Genomic DNA, 21,608 nt, shown 5'->3' with positions numbered 1-21,608 from the left:
CCAGGCACTCCAGTCAATCTGACCCCATTTACTGAAAAGCTTGGCATTGAATAACAGTTTCTCTTCTCTCCTTGTCATTACAGATTATTAAATCAAACCTTCTTTCATGTGAAATACCTATAGGTGCGTAGGGCCCTTCATCCCCCCCCCCCCTTTTTTTTTAAAAATAACTACAGCTTTTGTACCTGAGAAAATGCGCACTGAGTTATTCAAAGTGACAGGCCATCCATTTTTGAGCCATGTTATTGATGGCAAGGGAATTCCTGAAGCTTCACAAACCAGAGAGATGGGATTCTTCTCCACAATGCTGATATTTTCAGGCATCTGCAGGTCACCAGCAATACTTGGGGGAACTACAGAACAAGAGTAAAGAGAAGCCATACTTCAGAACAAATAAAAATTAAAACATTCTGTCACCTAAATAATAACTCACTGAACCTTAGTTCAGCTGGACAAGTGATGAGCTACAAAACTGAGACATTTAATACTACATATTAATGACAATTTCTTACTGTGCAACTGCATGGAAATATTAAAATTAAATTCTATCAGTTCTATTACCTTTATTTTATGGCTTAAAATCCCTAGCAAATATAATTTCCAGTATCTAATGGAACACCAGGGAAAATTCTAACACTGACAGAATTACATGCTTCTCCTTATTTTAATAACTACCACAAATTTATTTTTAGCTTTTCTTTGCCAGGAATAAGAATATTTCCACTTTGGAAGCAGGTCTGCAGTTCTACAGTTCATACTTTAGAACACAAAGCCTGGGGTCAAGAACTGACCAAGATCCTCCACTTTGAGTGGAGCAAGCACTTTGAGTAGCTTGAGGAGAAATTTGATAATACAGTACAGCAAACATTCCAAATAAAAAAAAATACATAAATAAAACCGGTAAATAATTTTCAATAATGAGAACTCCTGTGTTTACTTTCACAGTAAAATATGAATACTCAGTGTTCAATGAAACGTAAAAAACCATGTGTAAAGAATTACAGTAACTATAAGATAACGTGACATTCCAATCAATTCCATTAAGTCAAATTATGGAGATGAATTATAGTTGGAGGTATCATCTTGAAATTCTTCTGATTGTGCAAAATGAGAGAACCTGATAATTAGGTACTTGAGATGCTGGCTGTCCTCAGGTAACTGTCCTCTGGTAGCAGCCACTAGCAGGGTGTCCTCAGTCAAACCTTGATTCTCGTCTCCCACAACAGAATATTTCCCACCATGACACTCATCCCAACATTGTACAAAATTATACCATATCTTGGTTTTCTCCTCTTGGGAGATGGAGCAACTGGGGGTGGATTGACATTAACAGGGACAGAAGTAAGATTCTAAAATATTCGGGAGTTATAAAGTTGGATTTGGATTTTTGTAACACTGCAATTGAACCCGTATCACATGTAAAGCCTGCAATAGATACAGGTGGTGCATTTAGCCACACACCTATTTCTTGGATGTCCTTTGGTGAACTTAAAAGTCTAATTTGTTTCTGTTATGTCTGCCCCATTTTGCACATACTCACCATGAACATTTAAATCGTATTTTCTGTCAGACAGCCCTGCCACATTGGCAGCAACACAGACATAGCGGCCAGTGTCTGACACCTCAGCATTTTTCAGTTGAAGAATGTGTCCATCATGAAGTATTGCTATGTCCCTTCCACTGACCAGTGGACGGCCATCCTTCATCCACATTATTGCTGGTTCTGGAATGCCCTGTACATTGCACTCCAAGGAAATTTCATTTCCTTGGGTGACGACGACTTCTGATGGGTGGCTACCACTGTTTAATATAGTTGGTCGAACTACGAAAGAAAAAGAAACATAGTTTAGAGGTCAACTGGAAGCTACATTTCAGGATCTTTACCTGTTCCTGAACAGAACAATCAAATTTGCCGGATGAGCATTTTCATAAAGACCAGTTATTGTGGGTTACAGGTGGCAAATCAGTTAGGGGCACTCCGCAATTCATAGCATTTTCCACAGGGCTGAGAAAAGACAAATAACCTCCCCTGCCCTCACCCCATAAAGTAAAAATGTTTTTTAAAATGTAACTCTCAGGCAATTTTTAAAATGCAAACAGGAAAAAAAAATTCAATTAAAAAAAGACTGCCCCGAATGCTTAGAATAGATGCTGTCAATCCCTACAGATTTTTGAAGATTTTCTCTTTCATGGGATTGTTTAAAAATACCTCCTTTGATTCCTGACAGAAATATAGAACTTGCAGTAAAACTGGAAAATCTAAGTTCAATTAGTTGCCATCATCCCTACAGTCTGGTGACAAGAAACGTTACACTAACCCCTAGAGGGGTTACATCCTCATAATCATCTGTGGTCAAATGCACTGTCAACAGGTATATGCAATGTCTTGGTCAAGCTCCGAGTCCAAAGTGTTAAAATTTTAATTACTTAACATTCTCCTCAGAGTACCCTGAAATTGTCCTATAGCTAGACATTAATCTCTGAAAATTCTGCAGCTTAACATCGCTGTCCTGATAACACTTTCATAACATAATCCTATTTCATAACTCAAACTACGAACAAAATTTTTCATGTTAACTTACTGTACACTTGCAAACTGTATTCTTTCTTTGCACTTCCAGCTACATTTGAAGCAATACAAGTGTAAGATGCAGCATCAGACTTTTCAGCAATTGAAATCTGTAGCTGTCTGCCTCCAGATAATATCCGCACCCGTCCTGAAAGGTCAGCCACTAGTGGAGAGCCTGCAAGAGAGATTCTTTCAGATAAAAACACAGAAAATGGGAATGAGCTTGCTCACGTGGAGTAAAGGCCACTGGCTCATTTAAAAGTTACTGAGCTGCACAATTGTCCATTTTAGAACTGCTCTATCAGAGTTTTCCCAGACATCAGAAACTTCATGCAAGTAGATTCTGAGGACTTCCCATATTAATTGCTGACTTCACGACATATAGCAACCTGAGCTGAAGCACAATAACTCTCACTACACTCACATCCATCCAGAAAGCCTTTGACACTTCCACTAAGCAGCAAATTCAACATTTTCAGTAAAATCTGACTCATTGTCCAGTATATAATCATCTTACCCAGCACAGACAGTGCTTAGAAACATGTAATTTACTCTTACAGCTAGACCATCTGTGTATTGTGTGTTACACAGCACATGCGCATAGACTTCTGCCCAGGAAATCCTCAACAGAAACGTGACAGCAAAATAATATTACATTCTCTGAGCAGAATTTTCAATCTTGGAGAACTCAGATTAGGGAACTGACTTCATCTTTACAAACCGCAGGGAGACTTTGTAACAGAAAGAATACACCTGCCACTGATAATTCTTATAAGCTGAATTTTCGTTTCCCACTTGTGCATTTAAAATCTTCTCTATGAAGAAGTGCACCAAATGTCAAACGTGATGAAAAACCTTGCTCTCAAGTAACATTCTAAACTGTACTACTTTCTAACTGCCTTTCTAGACTTCCCAACAGGTTCAAGTTTTCTTTCTGCCATTTAAGCGTATACACTTTAGCCTTGCAGTACGTTACTAGAACACATCATACAATGCCTTTTTGGCTTCCAAGGGAGAGGGTTTAAAAAGAACTTGATAAACTTCATTTTCTCTGAAAATTTTATGCATTAGAAAAAGTGTTTTGTAATTAAAATCTGCTCTTTCCACAAGTTAAAGTTAATTAAGGTAGGCACATACCACACTGAATTGTGCTGTCTAGAAAGACACAGATGAATAGGTAAGATTGATTAATAACACAGGAATTACCATACTGAAGAGTTCAACATTTTACTTTGTCTAATATTCTGTCTCCAACAGTGTTGATGCTTAAAAGAAGGTGCTAAAAATACCTGCTTTTGTCTACTGATTCATAAGAAGGTGTTTGTCAAGGTTACTTTAACCCCTAAAGCAAAAAGGTGTGCAGACTACTCTTAAATATTAAGATGGGATGAGAGAGAGGTTCAGTAAATCCCAAAAGCAATTACTATAACTGGATGCATTTTCATCACTTGACAGTATGCCATGGCTGCAAATTTAAAAACAACCCAGAGGATACGTCTATGTTATGCAGTGGATCACAGGGCAGAGACCCTCGACCACAGGAATTCACAGTGATTTACAGCCCTGCCGGCTGGGATCTACAAATAAGGCTTGATGCTGTCTTACTACCCCATGGTACATAAGCATATTGAGAGGGGTTAAAGTGCTTCACTAACACGTATAAACTGTCCATTTTTAAGTCAGCTCAGGAATCTCCACACTGTGCTTCTCTGGCACATATTTAGGACTAATGACACCTAATCCAAGCAGAGGTGAGTTAAAGAGAAGGGAATAATCTACTATTGTGGTTCATTTTACTCAATATCAGGATTGTTTAGATATCTGCATGTTTGAACTCCTCAGAACACACTATCTAAAATGCTCACAGGAAAAAATTAAAACTGGCAGGTCAGAATTACCACATTTGCTTCATAAAACAGACAATGGATGGTTACTTACCATTCTTTTTCCAGGTAAGACTGGCTGGTGGGATGCCACTAGACTCGCATATCAGGCTTATCAAGCTCCCTTCAATTACCGTCAACTGAGAGATGTCATCTGAGCCATAAATACTTGGTGACACTGAAAAGAAATGCCAAAGAATTGCAGCATTTGAAACAAAATGTTATCAACCAACAGCAAGACCCAAATGACCCTCATACAAATTTGTCCCATTGTGCTCTGAAGCAATTACAAGGATTGTATTCTCTTACTGACAATGCAAACCAGATCATGGGTAGGGAATAATATACTTGTGAATGACTGCATCTATCCTTCCAGCCTCTGAGGTCTGGTGCATGTATAGGCTCTATTTCTGGCTGACTTTTGAATGGACTTCACAGAACAAAGCTGTTTCTGTGAATCACGTAAACTGACTCCAACTCTAAGAGCCTGCCTCATTCATGGCCTTAGCACGTAAATCTACAGATATCATCATTAGTCAGAAAGTGGCTTTTAAAATTCAGCCCAAGCTTTTCCTTTGAATGTTTCCTGCAGCAACACACTGGCTGCCACATCCAACGCTAAGGACCCCATCCCTTTGATTGCCCTACTGTAGCGGAGTGCCAGCTTTGCTCTACAGCTCTGTGACTGTAAACCAGTTGCAGACAAAAGCGACCACTGTTTTCACTCTGATTCTCAGTCTTAAAGAACTTCAGTTCAATCACTAGGGAAGGGATAATTGCCTTCTTGAAACAGGGGAACCATTTTCATCAGATGAAAATAGTGTAGGTAACACTTGAAAAGAGACTAAAAAAAGCAGAGGAGAACATAGGCTGAAACTGGCGAATAAAATCTCACTAGTGAATAACTTATCCAGCACATTTTTAATGCTTGTGACAAAAGACAGCTTCTCCTTCTGATACTTCAAACTCTTTATTTAGCAGCAACCAGATGTATGAGTTTCAGAACGATTGACTGCAAAGGGCTTTATTGTACTGGACTGGCTTCAACCTTTTATTTGTCCTGCTTCTAGTCAAAAGTTTCTGCCATTCTCTACGGAGGTACATCTTACATTTAGCACATGGGCTGGTTCCTGGAACCAGAGTTAGCTCTCAGGATCTCATCAGTCCTCAGAAGGATACATTTCCTGGATTTAAAACTGAAAAATATGGCAAGCAGGACTTTTTGTCCTTGTGTGTAAACAAAGACTATAATTCTAAACAGTTACCCACAGATGACTTTCACAGGCAGCTTTTGGTTTCTATTAAGCTTATTCCATCAAAGCTGCTAACTAGCAAAGAATTATCCCTCCTTTCAAAATCCTACTGAAGTGGTCTCACTGCACAAAAGAACAAATCCATATCCCTCCAGCAGCAAAGGTCCTTTGCAACACTGCAGATCTTACCAATATGGGGGAGGGAGAGATGAGACATGAAGACGACATGCACAGTAAATGGGTATATGCATTAGCATGGGAAAATCGCATGTTCTTGCATGTTACTAAAATATCCACCTCTAATTTAAATACCAGGAATGTTTTCTTTTGAATAAATAATGACAGAATTCTCTACTAAAAATTGTAGTTTTATCGTTATAAACTGTTAGATAATTCTAGTCTTCTGGGTTCAAAGCAAGAAACTAATTTGTAATAGCAAAAAAAGGCACATTTCAAATTTGCATATGGGGAGAAAATGATAGTGCAGAAAAACCACTCAAAATCAATTATTAAAATAAATGTCCTAAGCCACATTCATCATCTAGCCATAGAAAAATTTTACTAAAGCTATTTTTATGATTCAGCACTAATAACTTTGCAGAGCAAATAAAGCTAGGTAAACCAGCTTTTATTTATCTGAATTTCCATGCTTCAGCATTTAAAAAAATGGAAAGTTGGTAGGTTACTTTAAATGGCATTAAAGTGAACAAATAGGAGCTATGGATACAAAACCAGTTATTTATAGTTCTAAACTACTATCATACATGCAAACCCAGCCTGACAACAGCCTACAAAGTAGCTAGTATTAACTTAGAACCAAATCAAAGGAATTTGGAAAATGTGTGCACTTTCTTGGGACTGTTAAACTACAGCAAATACAATAACATCTCCCTGCATGAACCTCAGCTATTAAGCGTCTATGAACTACAGAGGATTTTAGTGTCTCACATCATAATTTCACTCTGAGCTCCATTTCCACTCCTGGAATATGCATAAGAAATCTTACCCCAAATATTGACATTATAGTTCTTTTCAGTTTTCCCAGCAACATTTGTCGCTTCACAAGTGTAACGGCCAGTGTCTTGTACTTGAGCTCCTTCAATCTAGGAAGAAAATGAAAACCTGGATTTCTTCTTCTTACATTGTTATACATGAAATTTCAGGGAGAGGTTGTTCAGGTTTCAATTTTTATTTTTACATCTGTCTCTCTAAGTATTAATAATACAGTATTACTCCTGCAAAATCTGTACACAGACATCTAGATGTTACGACCTACCCTCACTCCTCAACCACTACTCTATTGCACCAGAGGGCCTAATGCTATCCAAACTCTAACAAGTATCTAGTGCCTTCATGGTGGGTATACTCCCCAGAAACCAATCACCACCAGAGCCTGACCACCCAGTTTACCTTCAGTACACTTCCATCTTCAGAGATGCTAAGACCCGGCTTCTTCAGCAAGGGTCGTCCATCTTTGAGCCACATCAGCACAGGTGGGGGAATAGCATTGCTCTGGCAGAGCAGCTCCACTGCTTGACTGATGAGTACAGAGACATTTTGTTCCTCTCCCATGATGTTTGGTGGAACTACAGCAATAAATCAAAACAAGAGGACCTTTGGGCATTGCAGACTTCCCAGAGTAAACATACTGTAGAGTTAGCAGTCTTAACTTAACAAAAATAAAATGGCAGTTACTACCTTTCTGACACACAACTGAAGTCTCCTTTATATCACAAAAAGCACTGGAATAATTTTTGTTACTTACAGAATATCCCATACAGAAGATACATGCTAGTGAGATATCAGCTACAGAGAAACCATGTAGATAAGCCTAGACTAGCAAAAAAATCCTTGAAATATAGCTAGAAAGGAAAATTACCAGTATATAAAGAATGGGGAAGTACATTCCTGCTAAAAAGAAAAAGAGCTGATGAGTGAGAAGGCTCACAAGATAATAATCAGGCCCAGAAGCTGAAAATGTCTTAAACTGTTCCAGACAGTGCCAAGATGGATACTTGGCTTTAAGGAGAACCCTGAGTTTAAGAAGAATTTTGTCCAGAGATGGCCAAATACAGAAGACAGAATGAGAACTTAGATGGTTGCAGCCAAGTGAACAGGTTAATGACTTAATCATCAAGTCATAATCTACAATTACTTTATTGTCTATCTGTTTTGTGTGATATCTGCTAGCTAATTATTGCAGTTGGCACTTAGCACTATATTTAGATTTGTACTACAGTTTCAGTGATAATCTCATTATTACACTATTATTTCCAAATTATGGGGTAGAAAAATCAGCTTTTGGAATGAAAGTTTTCTGTGTAGAACAAAAAGAAATGCTTCTGGACATTTAAATTGAAGCCCGTTAGCTGTTCTTGAACAGTGTCAAGATTCAAGAAAATGCATTTTTTCCCCCATTTTTAAAATTATTTGTGTTTCCACAGTCAGAAAAACAAAGCAACTGAGAAGGCAACTGAGAATTAAATCTTGGAACACAGCAAGCGGGCAGTTTTCCATGGGGAAAGTGTTCATGGCTGGAGTCATAAAGAACATGGAGGAAATATTAGACTGACAAGATGAGCTTAGATTAAAAGATTAAAGACCAAAAACTCTTTGCCATCTATGGCTTTGTATCAGTATTCATGGCTGAACTGAATGTCCTTTGGTAATGGCATGCCGTATCATCTTCTGAGACTCCCCAGGCAGCTTTGAGTCACTGACAGAATACCACCACATTAAGAGTTTTAAAGTATTTTGGTGTCAGACACAGGCTGACTTGGAAAACAGCAAGAGCGGTGTAGGCCATCATGGCCTGCGTTGCTGCTGCTTACCACCAGCTCTCTACCGGAGGTTCCCTCTCCCAGATGGGAGCCAGTGAGACACAGAATTTGGGAGTGTTTGTCATGCACATCACAGCAAGTGAGGTGCCTTCATTTTCATCACTAACACAGGTAACTATAGCAAACTGCAGAGAGCAGAAGTGCTTTTACTGGGCTGTTTAAGCACAATCCAGAAGATAATTCTTGTTCATGCCCTTAGTGGCATATATATTCTTAAATCCTTGAAACAACCCATAGGGATTCCCTTTCCTTTCTTGTCATTTAAAAACATAAAGCATGTTCATCGTAAACTCTTGACATTAATGCAACATTAGATCTGCAATTAAAATATTTACAAAATCAAAACTCTCCTAGCAATAATTACTTTGTCTGGTTACACGCATCCAGTGGGATTTTTATGCTTGTCATGTACTATGACTGTTCAGTTTGCCCAAAAAAAGTTGACCAGGGCCAAATAGAAGAACCTTTATTGTCACATTTCCTTTGCTTTTTAGTTTTGCAATCCATTAGTCCAGAAATTGCATGTCTGATTGCACAAAATATTGGGGTAAGAAGCGAAGCAGTGGGACAGTCTGTGAGAAATACTCTGGGCTTCACTCTGAACAAAAAGGTACTGAATTAATTAGCACACGAGTTTATAAAATGTCCCAAAGTGGTACTCAGTAAACCAGCAATACAGTTCTCAAGATGTCCTGAAAAATAACATTAACAATAAAGCTTTGTTTTTCTCGCACAGGAAGTACTAAGCAGAGCAGCTGATTTCACAGTTTGGAAATAATTTAGGGAAAAGTCTGGTCTCTGTGGATAAGAAATATAGTAACTGAAAAAAAAAACCTGTTTATCTTATTGTGGAACTGAAAATTGGAAGCTGATCTATTACTGCAGAAGGTGAATTTATTTTCAAATACCTCTTCACAAATTACTTTACCTCTCAGCTAAATTAATTGAAATGTGTTCAAAAGGAAACTAAGTTTATGAAACAGAGAGAGACAGACACTAAAGCATTTGTTTCTGAAGGAACAGGGTTTAAAATTAATCTAATTATGCTCATGGTAACTATATGTTACCCAGATTGTTCCAACTCCTAGACTGGCTCAGTGCACCGCACATTTCTAACCATCTCAGCTCCAACTGCACTCCAAATTAATTTTCTCCTGTGACTTGTTAATTAGATTACCCATATAAGGCAAGTCCTAAGAGTAATATTACTTTTTGGTGACAGCCTCACTCAAGACGGCCCTGCAGCTGAGCTCAACCCTGGCCAGATTCTAAGGCAATAGTAATTTTAAACACACACACAACTTCTAAGTAATGCTTTTAATTTCAGCTAGCTAAAATGGAGAGAGGTTCCAGAAAATAAAAAAGAAATAATAAATATATCCATGCCACTTGTCTGGTTACGTATACATACACACCTGTCCTCAAACTCCAATAGGGACCTTGATACTCCTTGCTCTAGACATAAAATGTTGCAGCCCATGTTAACCTTGAGCTTGCTTGCCATGCCAGAGTCCTGACTTTCTGAACTGCCCCTTGCAGATGCAAAAGTAGCCGTGACTCAAGTCACGAGTATCCTAACCACAGTGCATTTACAAGGAAGGCAATTCTGAAAGCCAAACCCCAAAACAAATAATGTGGCTACCTGTCCCTATTCACCTTAGAAAACATCCAAACCTCTAACTTCTCTTGCAAGTTTTTCCAGACTTCTGCTTACAGTTGCCATAAAGCTAGAGACTGGCAGACCCAAAACGGTTCTTTCTCCACTGACCTACTGAAAGCAGAAGCAAAACCACAGAGGTTCTTCAATTCCAAAACCCTCTCTCCACATCTGGTACCATAAGATTTCTAAAACAAATGGCAGATCATTGTTCATCCTCATTTCACTGGTGTACAGAACCACTGAGCTGTCCTGGGAAACTTAAAACTTGCTACAGTCAAACGCCTGGCACTCCTCCTGGCAGTATGTCATGCTCTTCGATATCAGTACGTCACCAATGATCACTATGAAAGCAGTGTGAAAAGGCATCTTATACAAGTCACAAGAAGTCAGGACAAAGCTCATAAAAGTTACAAGAAATCAGAAGGAAGGATGAATTCACATGAGCTCAGTCAAAAAGACTTAAGAATTAACTTATTGACATAATTTGGAAAACTGACAAAGTATAAAAGCTAAAGATACGTTCCCGGCTTCTTGAAAGAGACAAAGTTGACTGGTTGGACTCAATACAGTGTCATTGTTAGCACTAAAAAAATCACCACCTTTTAAGCAGGCATAGTAAGGTCTTGAAAATGGAACAGAAACTGGAGAGCTGTATGGCAAACTCACATTGACTCATTCTGGTTCAATAAAGACAACTGAGCTCCGGCCCCGGTAATATCTTTTACCCATGGGATCTACATGTTTTTTTACACAAAGAAAAACACATATTTTGTCCTATCATTTATAAATGAGCCTTTATGTATTAAACTTATAAATTCACTGTTGCAGCTACATTTCTTCAAGGATTTCACAGAGGAACATACATACTTTAATACATGTGTACGTATGTGTGCGTATATGTACATTTTTACTTACATAGACACACACCTCATCACTTTGCCTTTCACTAGGGGTTGGAACAATTTTTCTTCAATGTTGCTAAAGGTCTGAGCCACAGTGTGTTTAATTAAAGCTCCATGAACAGTTTTCATGACCAAAAAAAAAGGAGGAATTTGTCAGAAAATCTCACCATAAACTCTGAGATCAACATCTCTCTGGCTTTCGCCTGCAGCATTCACTGCAACACAAGTATATTTTCCTGTGTCACTGATCTGAGCACTAGTCAATGCCAAGACTCGGCCCCCAGACAGAACCTGGAATACAAAGATGACACATTGAGAATACATGTCTCCATGTGAAACACAAGCAGAGAGAACTATTAGGTTTCATTTAAAAATGAAATACTTGTTTTGCCACTGCTTTCCACCCTGTCTCTGTTCCCTACACTCTTCCCTGCACTTCTCTTTCAATCGAGACCTGCAAAAGCATGAAGTCTAACTTCATGCAAGTCCGTAGGGAACTCCTGGCACTCGCACATCTTTGCAGGATCTGGACATTCCTCACTCTTACCAGTTTCAAATATTCTGTCACACCTTTTGTCTGTGCCCCAAGTTGTCCTCATAGTATACAAATTTCCCCTCCTTCCTTTCAGATCATAAAATGAACTTTCATAAAGCAACCATGCCCTCTCCCTTTTAACTCTGAAATATCTCCTTACATAAGGGGTCTTTTTTTTTTTAAATGAATTACTATTTTATGTAATGAGATATTACACGACCTTGAGCTCTACAGATCTCTTCAGCACAGGAATATGGTCCAGTTTCCTCTTCTTGTCAGTAAGTGAAAAATTTGCTGATGCAAACTCTTACTCAGTATGAAATCAGTTGAAAGGACCACCTTATTTCAATATATCCATATCTTCTACTTCACACAGTAACTACTGGAGCTGAACTTGCACCAGTAACCTAGAGCAAAAGGCCCTATGCTCTCATTGCAAAATTTTTAGCTTATACAGTTCCATTAAACTGTACCAGTTTTGAGGTCTCCTACCACAACGAAACAGCACAGATAGCAGGATTTGAACCCAGTACCTGGAGTCCATCGCTAAAGCTGGAAACAGGGCTACCATCTTTTAGCCATGTCAGAATAGGCACAGGGATACCTCTTGCTTCACACTCCAGTCGCACTGGATTATTAACCACGACTGTCATCATGTCACTGCTGCCAGAGATTGATGGTGGGACTGAAAAGAAAAGACAACAAAGCTGAAACAGCTACGTAAGAGTATTAATCACAGTTAAATTAAATGGGATGCTTACTTTTGGACATTATTTCTCTTTCTGCAAGGCACCACATTGTTGGAATGATTTCTCATGTTACTCCTACTGAGCTCTTGTCATTTGTTTGCTCTATGCCAAATCCTGCTCTTTACTTACATAAGCAGTCAGATAACTTCAGTAAAACTACTGTGAGCAAGGTAAGCAGGACTGGGCCCACAGCCCAGAGGACAGCTGCAAAACCCAGGAACCATAACATAAATCCAGAAAATATTCCCTCAAACTGTTATAATATTCCATTTAGACCTTGTGAAAGGCATTAAGAGTGGTGGGGATTAAAGAAAGAAGTTTACCATATAAACTGCATAAAGCAAATATGTACACAGAGTAATAAATCGGCCTTGCAGAGCATATGTGAACATTTACCAGATTAGACTGTATAACATCTGCCTGTCTGATGACAAAAAACATCTTAATGGAACATCTCAAAACACTTACTATAGGTATACAGTCTAGCAAATTTTGTAGAGCTATGTTAAAAAGGGAGACAAGAAGTATTAAAAAATGGAGATGTTTCATTTATCAGGAGAACCAAAACAATTTTATTTGCTCCTACTACTAACGACTTAGTAATAAAGCTTTACAGTCAGTATCAGTACAAAACTTAATACTTGAAGTCACTCCTAGAAAGTGATGAGAATGGTGTGATCTACTCATACATACCCTATGTGAGGAAAAAAAAAAAATTATAAAATTCTGTACTGAAAATAAGATTTCTTAATAAATTCAGCAACCTCCAACAGCCTGTAGCTCAACTACCTACTCTTAGATAAATTCCAGTAATAGCAGAAATGGCAGGAAAAAAGCAAGTGTGACTTTATAATCTTTTTCCCACACACACATGCACACAATTCCCCTATTTCACTACAACAGCATCCATTTTTCTCAAATGCCTGCAAAAGTTACAGTGGTGAAAAAGAAGTGGAAAAAATTAATACAATGACATCATATGAATATACTAAACTGGAATTCAACCTGCTTCCTTCAGTATGCCTGCCTAGTTTCATTTCATGTTAAGCCTACAGTATCAAGCATTGTTTTTAATGCAAAAATGATCTGATAACTTCTACCATAGCTACTGCATCTACAACACTATAACAACATAAGTTGTTGAATACAACCAGTAAACTGGATGATAAACTTGTTCATGGTAAATTCAAAAAGCGCTCAATTGTAAGCCCAGCACGACACAAACTAAATTAAGTAGGTTAATGCATTAGGTGTTTCAGCTTCCTTTGATGCAATTAGTTCTGGCTGCAACTGCATATATTCTGTTCTGTAAGGGGAAACAATTTTATGTGTCTAAATCAGAAAGTAATAGTTCCCTAGAAAACTCCAGACATATCCACTGAAATTCTGTCATCCATGAAAACTCATGCAAATACTTAGGAGTTAGTTTTCATTTTTCGGTTTAACCAGAATAATGACCTTGGCTCTAAATATTTCCTGGGAATTAATCACTGGGTGGGGTTAATTGCCTTTGACCACGTCTTGAGCCATCAGGTTTTCCCACGATGGTCATTAATTCCATGGAAATGTACTGCCCAACTCATTATTTGTTAATTAATGTTAATAGGAACTACATACTCTGTGTGCATCTCAGCTGGGGACACTGTATCAAATTTGGGCCACAGTTTTGCATGGAAGACTCCTACAGAAAATCAGCTACATGCATATGCATGTATCAAAGATAAGAATTTGGATTTCGGCCCCATCCAAAAGCCACTGAAATCAGTGGAAAAGCGCCAATTTGGCTTTCGATCAGGTGTCTCGTGTCTACAAACGCCCACACTTCCACTTCATCTTATCAGACACAGTACATTTTTCTTTAAAACTCTTGGATTATGAAAGAGCATTTGATCTGTGTCCTTTCTTTATCCACTGTGAGCTTCGAAGTCATCTACAGCAAAACCCAGCAATTACAAGGCCCTCCAAATTGCTGAAGTGATAACAAATACCCCTTCCACAAATCTGGTATCTCTGCTCATTCTTCCTAGAATTGACTTCTCTTACCACATTTTCCTAATTCAAAACATGTACTCTAATGTCGCTGAAAAACAGAAGAGTGAATTTTCTTCCCTCTGACCCCTGCTGTATGTCTTCCAGTACCATGGTGTCATGAGTAATAGTGAGTCTGCTAAGCAGACTTGAAACTTGAAAAGTGCATGTAGGTGTTTTTTCATAAGTTTTGTAATACTTACCATGAACCTGAAGACTGTAAAACAACTCAGCTGTGCCCACTATGTTGACAGCCATGCACTTGTAAATGCCAGTGTCAGAGATCTGAGCACCTTCAATCTGCAGAACCTGCCCTCTGTTCAGAAAAGTGGCACTTGCAGCACTGGTAAGCAGATGATTGTCTTTGTACCAGGTGATAGCTGCATAATGAAAGGAAAGATGGAAAAGTTGCCAAAAATACCTCCATTACAAACAAAGGGACCAAACAGCCTCCAAACTTTCCATCTAAGTTTTAAGATACATAACACCAACATTTACAAATCAACATCAATATTAATCATAACTAATAACAATAAAAAGTACCTAGAAAATGAGGAAATCTGTAACATTTGTGCAAAAAACTGATTATGCCTAGATAATTCAATAGCAAACTTGACACTATCGTCCATGCGCACCATGTATTTATGAAAAAAAAAATGTTCGGAAGTTAAAAATTATTACACAAAGCATACTTACAGAGGATTTACTCATCTCATACCAAGGCCGACAGCAGCTGTTTAAAAATATGCAGTAATATGATATATATTATTTTTTCACCTTTTACCCTGAAGTATTGCTACGTTAAACTGAACCACCTGGAAAAGTTTACTAGAATCAAAATGCAAGCAACCAAATCAAAGTTCAACCGGCAGGCCGAAAAACTGAAAATAAAGCCCAGAATTTGTATTGGTATTACTCCAAAGGAAAATTTTTATAGGAACTTCATCAACAAAATCTGAGGACTTTTTTGCATCTTAGCCAAAAGATGGCACCCTCCATCAGCAGAATATGTAACTAATGTTTTACTGGCATCACTTCACTATTCAGTTAGATGAAACTGCTACTTACTGAATGATTTTCTGTAGCACATAAGTGTTCTGTGAAAGACACACATTCAAGAAGTAATCTGGCCTGACTGATGAACAAGGCTGCAGGTAAGCTTCTTTTTCAGTGTGATGTTGTGCTATAACTTTTTTTAGCTGAAGTCAGATCTTGACATTAGCATGTAGCATCACATCATACATAGAAGAGGTGAAAAAACTGGTTTCATTGTATAAATTATATGAACTCCAGCATTTTGTTTGCCCTAAAATAGTTGGCAATTTGATGAGAAAAAGAGAGTGCAAAATGGATATAAAAATCCTTATGTTTTCATAACATTTTACATATACTCCCAATAATTTCAAATTTTGTTTTATACAGGTATAAATTATTCTAGAAAATAACACGTTGCTGAGAATTAATTCTTTAAAAAGGTAGAGAAGGTGAACCTGGACGCTCACCTGAAATTTAGTAACACCTTCCTTCTGAAAATGGGACTATCATCAGCACAAGAATAAATCGCTATACTAGATATTCCTCAAGTTTTGCTGTACAATAATTAATACAGAAAATTATTCTCATATTAACATGGTATTTTTATAGCCCATCAGAAGAAGGTAGGAACAAAAAACACACATTGGAAAAAATAAGGAAATAAATTTTTATCTGCATATCTCAACAACAAGAACAAAAAAAGATTAAGTGTAAAAAAAGACTTAATCCAAAAATCCTAGCACTGAAAGAATCCCAGCAATGAAGTAACTAAAATCCAGACTGCTTTAGATTTTTTTCAGTTCAGAAACAATTCAAAAGATCCATCAGTCTTAACAGGAGCCAAACTCCTTTGGCACTCACTTGGGTAAATGTCTATGATTTCTATGGGAAACTTGCCTTAAAAAAGAAAAAAAAAAAGAATTCCACAAAATGTGAGGAAAATAAAACACAAACAGATATACACAGTCTAGTTTTCAAACCTTAGATTATAAGGAGAACCCACAATTTCATTAGTGTAATTTATCATCAGGGTAAGCCATAGAAAGCACTGTACACACACAGAAAATCTACTCATTCTCACAGGCAAAGGGCCCAGACCAAACAAAGCGTCTCCTATTAATTTCAGTAGACTTTAGATAAGGTCCTAGATGTGGCCACATTTGGCAGGCACACTCAATACACAAGGTATTGTTTTAAGTCTGCCCTACACTATAAAATATTGACCTGACAGGGGAAAAGAGTGGATGTGTTTAAATCTGATTTAGCAGAAGTCTAACAGTAGTCTTCTCTATGGGCAAGGCATCACTGTACACACAAAGATAATCTACTCCCTTGCGTTTTTCATTCATTTAATTAAAAATGGTGGGGATTACCGAATTCCTCAATACTTACTCCACATCAGTTGATATATTGACGTTTCCCATTATGCATAGTGTTTAATAGTTTCTAGCTAGTTTAAAAATCACAGAATTAATTTCACATTCAGAACATCCATTATTTTCAAAAGACACATAAAAATGAAAACTTTTAATCAGATCTGCTTCATGTTCTCAAAGGTGCATGTGCATACCTGGCAGAGGGTTCCCAGACGCTCTGCATTCAAGATGGATTGGATTATTCACCACCACTGTTTCATTTAACATTTTCCCTGCATCTACCAGACTGGGTGGTTCTGGGAAAAGACAAAGGCATCAGGTTTTCATTAATTCAGCCACTCAGCTAGCAGAACATCCAATCACAAAGTAATCTGCCCTCTGAGAAACTTTGGGCAATGAATTGCACAAGCTTCAACTAAGTGCTGGATGACCGAGGAATTTCTCAAGAAAGTTCGTCTTTGAAACAAGAATACTCTCTAATTATATAACCTCATTAGTGTTAATAGGAATAAAACATTATTTTTATTACTTTTTTTTTTTTTTCAGGAAAAATGGCACTTAAAATGGACTTGTAGGAAATGGGTGCACAACATAACACAGTAATTCTAACATGGCAAGCTCATCTCACTTGAACTGGTAGCATTAAACTGAATGTTGTACACGGCTTTAACAAAGCAAGACTCTTTACCTCACTAAAGTCTATATAATGACACTTTGAACATGAAGACTGAGAACAAAAGAGGTATTTGTGAGCATGGGACTGACACTAAAATTAACTATGATGCAGTTATCACAGTATAAAATGAGTGTGGTTTCTCTCTCTAAGTCTCATCTATGGAGATACTGTAATCTCTCTTCATTTCAGTTTAGTGTTTTCCAGTTACTGGAAATTTGGTTTGACAATGAAAGTCAACATAATCATACTCCATCATGAGCATTTTGCCACAGTCCATTCCCTCACCTCCTGTATCCTTTGAAGATTGGGTCACAACAAGAATGCACAATACTTTGTGACCACTTCTGAGGCAAATATATGTAAATCGTGGTGACAGCATTTATTAAATTCACATGCAAACAACAGCTTCTCAAGTTTCTCTAATTCCTTTTATACTGTTTTTTAGCTGCAAAATAAAATTATTTTTAAACAGTCTGAAAAATCCCCTCATAAGAGAATGTTTCTTTCTCAGAAAAGTCATTCCTGCAAAATTTCCCCATTGCAAGGTCACGGAGAATGCCGTTATCCCCAGAAGACTTGGATCAAATTAATAATGCCAACAGTGAGACATCATATCTTGATTCACAAACACAGAGTACCCTTCTGAGCAGTGGGTTAGTGGCAATGTGTTTTGTTTCTTCCTCTGAACAGAACTCCTCTGAACAGAAGAGTTAACTGGAAAGGCATTCATTTCTGTGGCCCTCGGTACCACACGAGAAAGGCTAAACCCCAAGAAAGACAGCTTTTGCCCTGACCTTACTAATGGAGTGAGACAAAGAAAGAAAACTGAAAGTTGGATGTGCAGAGACACCAAAAAAGCCAGAGAGTTTAAAAGGGAAGGGAATACAGATGTAAAAAAGCTGCCTTAAAATAGCCATGTTTAGCTTCTGATTAGAGGCAGAAACATTACCATGCACATGAAGCCGAACGTGCTGTTGGGCTTCTCCTGCAGCATTTGTTGCCACACAAGTGTATCGGCCAGCATCTTCGAGCAGGGCCTTGACAACTTGCAGAATACGGCCTGAGGACTCCAGCTGTACCAAAACAGAGAGCAGGGAACCACTTTACACAATGATCCCAGGCAGAGCCGCTAAGTATAATGGCAAAGCAGACGTTTACGCTGAACACAGCCAAGGCTCATCTTTCTTCTAACCTGGGGCTAATATTCATGCAAGAGGTGTCTTGGTTGTTCAGAGACTTCAGTGTTCCTGGGACATCAGGATTATTAGCTGTACAGCTGTGAGGAGACCTAGACGGCACAGGGGCAGGCAAGCAAGGTGAAGAGGAGGCTGCAGGCAGAGAAAGCTGCCACTGGCAAGATGTCAAAAACTGCTCCAGCCTAAAGTAAATCAAAGCCATTACAAGTGCTCAACCCCCTGGAGCATGCAAGCACTGGGAGGGGCTGTTCATTGAAAGTCAGAATCTCACAATGAGAAGGGAATGTATAGGTAGGTGCTGCAGTGGCAGTACTTATAGAAAAACTCATTTACATACTGTCTCACAGTGACAAGTGGGTAGAGCCACCTCATAACTGGCAGACAACAATACCTTGAAGGTTAAAGTACGACTGAAAGGAGCTGGATGCTGAATTTACAGTCATGGGCTCTTCTGGTATGGAAGCGTCTAATGGGATTCAGTCTACTAAATGCTGCTATTCAATCTGAGATACTGTCCTATTCAGGTAAAAAGCCCATTGCTCTCCAGGATCTATCTTTAGCATCTTTATATCACAGCATGAGGGAAGCAAAAGGAAAAGAAGCACTAACATGTATAAATTATTTTAATTATCTTTCATGGTTTGGATCCCATAAAAGAGTAGTGCTTACTCTTATATTTCCTCTGGCTGTGTTTACTGGTTGACCATCTTTTAACCAAGTTATGGAAGGGCCGGGAATGCCATTGGCTATACACTGCAGTGTCACAGGCTTGTATATCACAACAGCTCTCTCGGAAGTCCCGGCTGATTTGATGGTAGGAGGAACTGCAAGAAGCACCAGAAACAAAAATGAAGTATCATTTGAACACATATTTAAATATATAGAAGCAATATTCCACAGGTAAGAGCAGCTCTGCTTCTATGTCATCTACTCTCATCTCCAATTTTTCAACCCACTAACATTTACAGAAAATTTGAGCACCTTCTTGCCGCAATTTAAAATAAAGGCAGTCTGCTGCTTCCCCCCGCCTAACCCCCCAACCTCCCCCTTGAGTAACCTACCATGCACAGTAACATCAAATTCCCTTTCATGTTCTCCTGCCTTATTTGCAGCCACACATTTATAGCGGCCAGTGTCTGACACTTGAGCTCGAGAGATGAGAAGTTTTTGTCCATTTAATAAGATCTTATGTCCAGCTCCCTCTTCAACTGGTTGACCATCTTTCAACCACCTACCAAAAAGAAAGTACAATCTCAGATCTCTATGAAAGTAAGAGCAACAACACTCCTAAAATATGCACGATTCTACTAAACAGAATGCCTTTGTAACTCTATTTGCGTTTCTAGGAAGGTTTGGAAATGTCAGGTACTATTCTGCTTTTCTGAGTGCCACAGACCAAAACAGTTTATCAGGAGATGGGAGCATAGGGGAACAGGCACTAAAGAAGTCAGAAAGGTGACAGCTGGGAAGCAGTAGTGAAAGCAGATGCCACCAGAGACAGATGGAAATCTCCAAAGCAAAAGCAGCCACTGGTGGCAGATGAAAAGTGTACAGTTGCATTAGTAAGGGAATGAGAGTTTTGTAAGCTCTTGTTATCTATCCTAATTTCCAGGACACGCATATTGGCACAACGTACCAAACTACTTTAAAACAAAATCCTGATCCTGCCATGTGTGTGCCTGATGCTGTCTTCAGTGGAGCCAGGAGTTTGTCCTCCACACATTAACCATCACTAAATAACATTGGCAGTTTATAAAGACTACCTCCAAGCTCACCTAATCAACCAGCAGATTTTTTTTTCTACTGTCATACTAATCCCCTTACACAATAGTTGGTGAGGGTGTCCCTGTCGCTGAACAATCCAACTCCAAAGGGCTATGGAGAATCACAATGGAGTCCAAGAGCTCATCCCCACCTTCCACAAATGGTGGGACTGTAAGAGAGAAAAATCCATCAACAGAAACATTTAAGCATTAGAAATGTCATAAAAGTCTATCTCAAATAGTAATGTTAAGAAAAAAATCTTGACATCTATCTCATTTTGGGACACGCACAGATTTGGAGTTCATACTGTTCTTTTTTGAAGAGAAACATCTACCCAATGATATTTTGTGCCTTCAAATTACTCTTCTCATTCTTTTTTATTGTTTCTTGGTTGGTTTGCTTTTTTCCAGATTCTGTCTGAACAACCTTGTGAACGGGGTATGGGTGGCAGGGACTTTTAGCACCCTCTCTCAGCAGAAGGAGAAAACAAAGATGCAGAGGACCCTCTTCTAGGTCCTCTTTCACCCTGTCTCATTCTCTCGCAGGAGTGGCTGGGCTGGGGAGGAAGCACCGCCATACAGCTCCTCCTCGCTCCTTCACTGACTAGCAAGACCACTGAGATATACCTGGAGTGGCAGAATGGATGCTCTACATCTGCATGCAATAGTATGCAATGTTCTTCAAGAGGGCAGCTCAAAGCCTAAAAATCAAGCCTGTAAAGTTTTTAAATAAACCCTTCCATGTCAGGAGAATGTGATTAACATTTGTATAATTCATTTTCCTAGAGACATTCAGAAGGGACTGCTGAGATTCAGACTGTGGTAAAGGATTCAATGGAAAAAGAAGAAAAAACCTTCTTCGTGAAAGGTTCAAAATTTGCACCACACAGCTCAAATTCAGAGAAGGGTGTTCTTTCCCCAGAGGCAACTACTCAGTTATATTTTTTAATGGATTCCTTTCATATCTATCATTTTCTTCTAGAAAGGCAAGTTAGAAGAATTTTGAAGGTTCATAAGGATAACATTTACCTACCACATACACAAAAACTCTTCAAGAACTAACCTGAAAGTAAGAGTCTTCAAGGTGCCCCATAATCTTGGACAGAAAAAGTGTGCAGTGCCCAAGTTTAACTAAGTATGCAA

General features: G+C 38.5%; 1 protein-coding gene across 4 annotated transcripts in view; it reads right to left on the bottom strand.

Moving 5' to 3' along the window:
- HMCN1 (hemicentin 1) overlaps nt 1-21,608 on the bottom strand; it is a 207,033-nt gene that overhangs the window by 70,442 nt on the left and 114,983 nt on the right. For all 4 annotated transcript variants that reach the window (XM_087733811.1, XM_087733813.1, XM_087733812.1 and 1 more), the window contains 14 exons: nt 20,527-20,635; nt 19,764-19,933; nt 19,372-19,526; nt 18,456-18,579; nt 17,025-17,126; nt 14,623-14,799; nt 12,176-12,327; nt 11,275-11,398; nt 7,116-7,291; nt 6,712-6,808; nt 4,508-4,630; nt 2,583-2,744; nt 1,541-1,822; nt 186-353 (listed from right to left, as the gene is read on the bottom strand). In XM_087733811.1, the coding sequence (XP_087589937.1) occupies nt 186-353; nt 1,541-1,822; nt 2,583-2,744; nt 4,508-4,630; nt 6,712-6,808; nt 7,116-7,291; nt 11,275-11,398; nt 12,176-12,327; nt 14,623-14,799; nt 17,025-17,126; nt 18,456-18,579; nt 19,372-19,526; nt 19,764-19,933; nt 20,527-20,635 (2,121 nt within the window). The remainder of the gene's footprint in view (nt 1-185; nt 354-1,540; nt 1,823-2,582; nt 2,745-4,507; nt 4,631-6,711; nt 6,809-7,115; nt 7,292-11,274; nt 11,399-12,175; nt 12,328-14,622; nt 14,800-17,024; nt 17,127-18,455; nt 18,580-19,371; nt 19,527-19,763; nt 19,934-20,526; nt 20,636-21,608) is intronic.

This window comes from Nipponia nippon, unplaced genomic scaffold (genome assembly GCF_047370975.1).
Source record: "Nipponia nippon isolate SJK-2023a ecotype South Korea unplaced genomic scaffold, ASM4737097v1 scaffold_5, whole genome shotgun sequence".
In the NCBI taxonomy this organism is placed as follows: domain Eukaryota; kingdom Metazoa; phylum Chordata; class Aves; order Pelecaniformes; family Threskiornithidae; genus Nipponia; species Nipponia nippon.
This window is presented reverse-complemented; position numbering and strand designations above follow the sequence as displayed.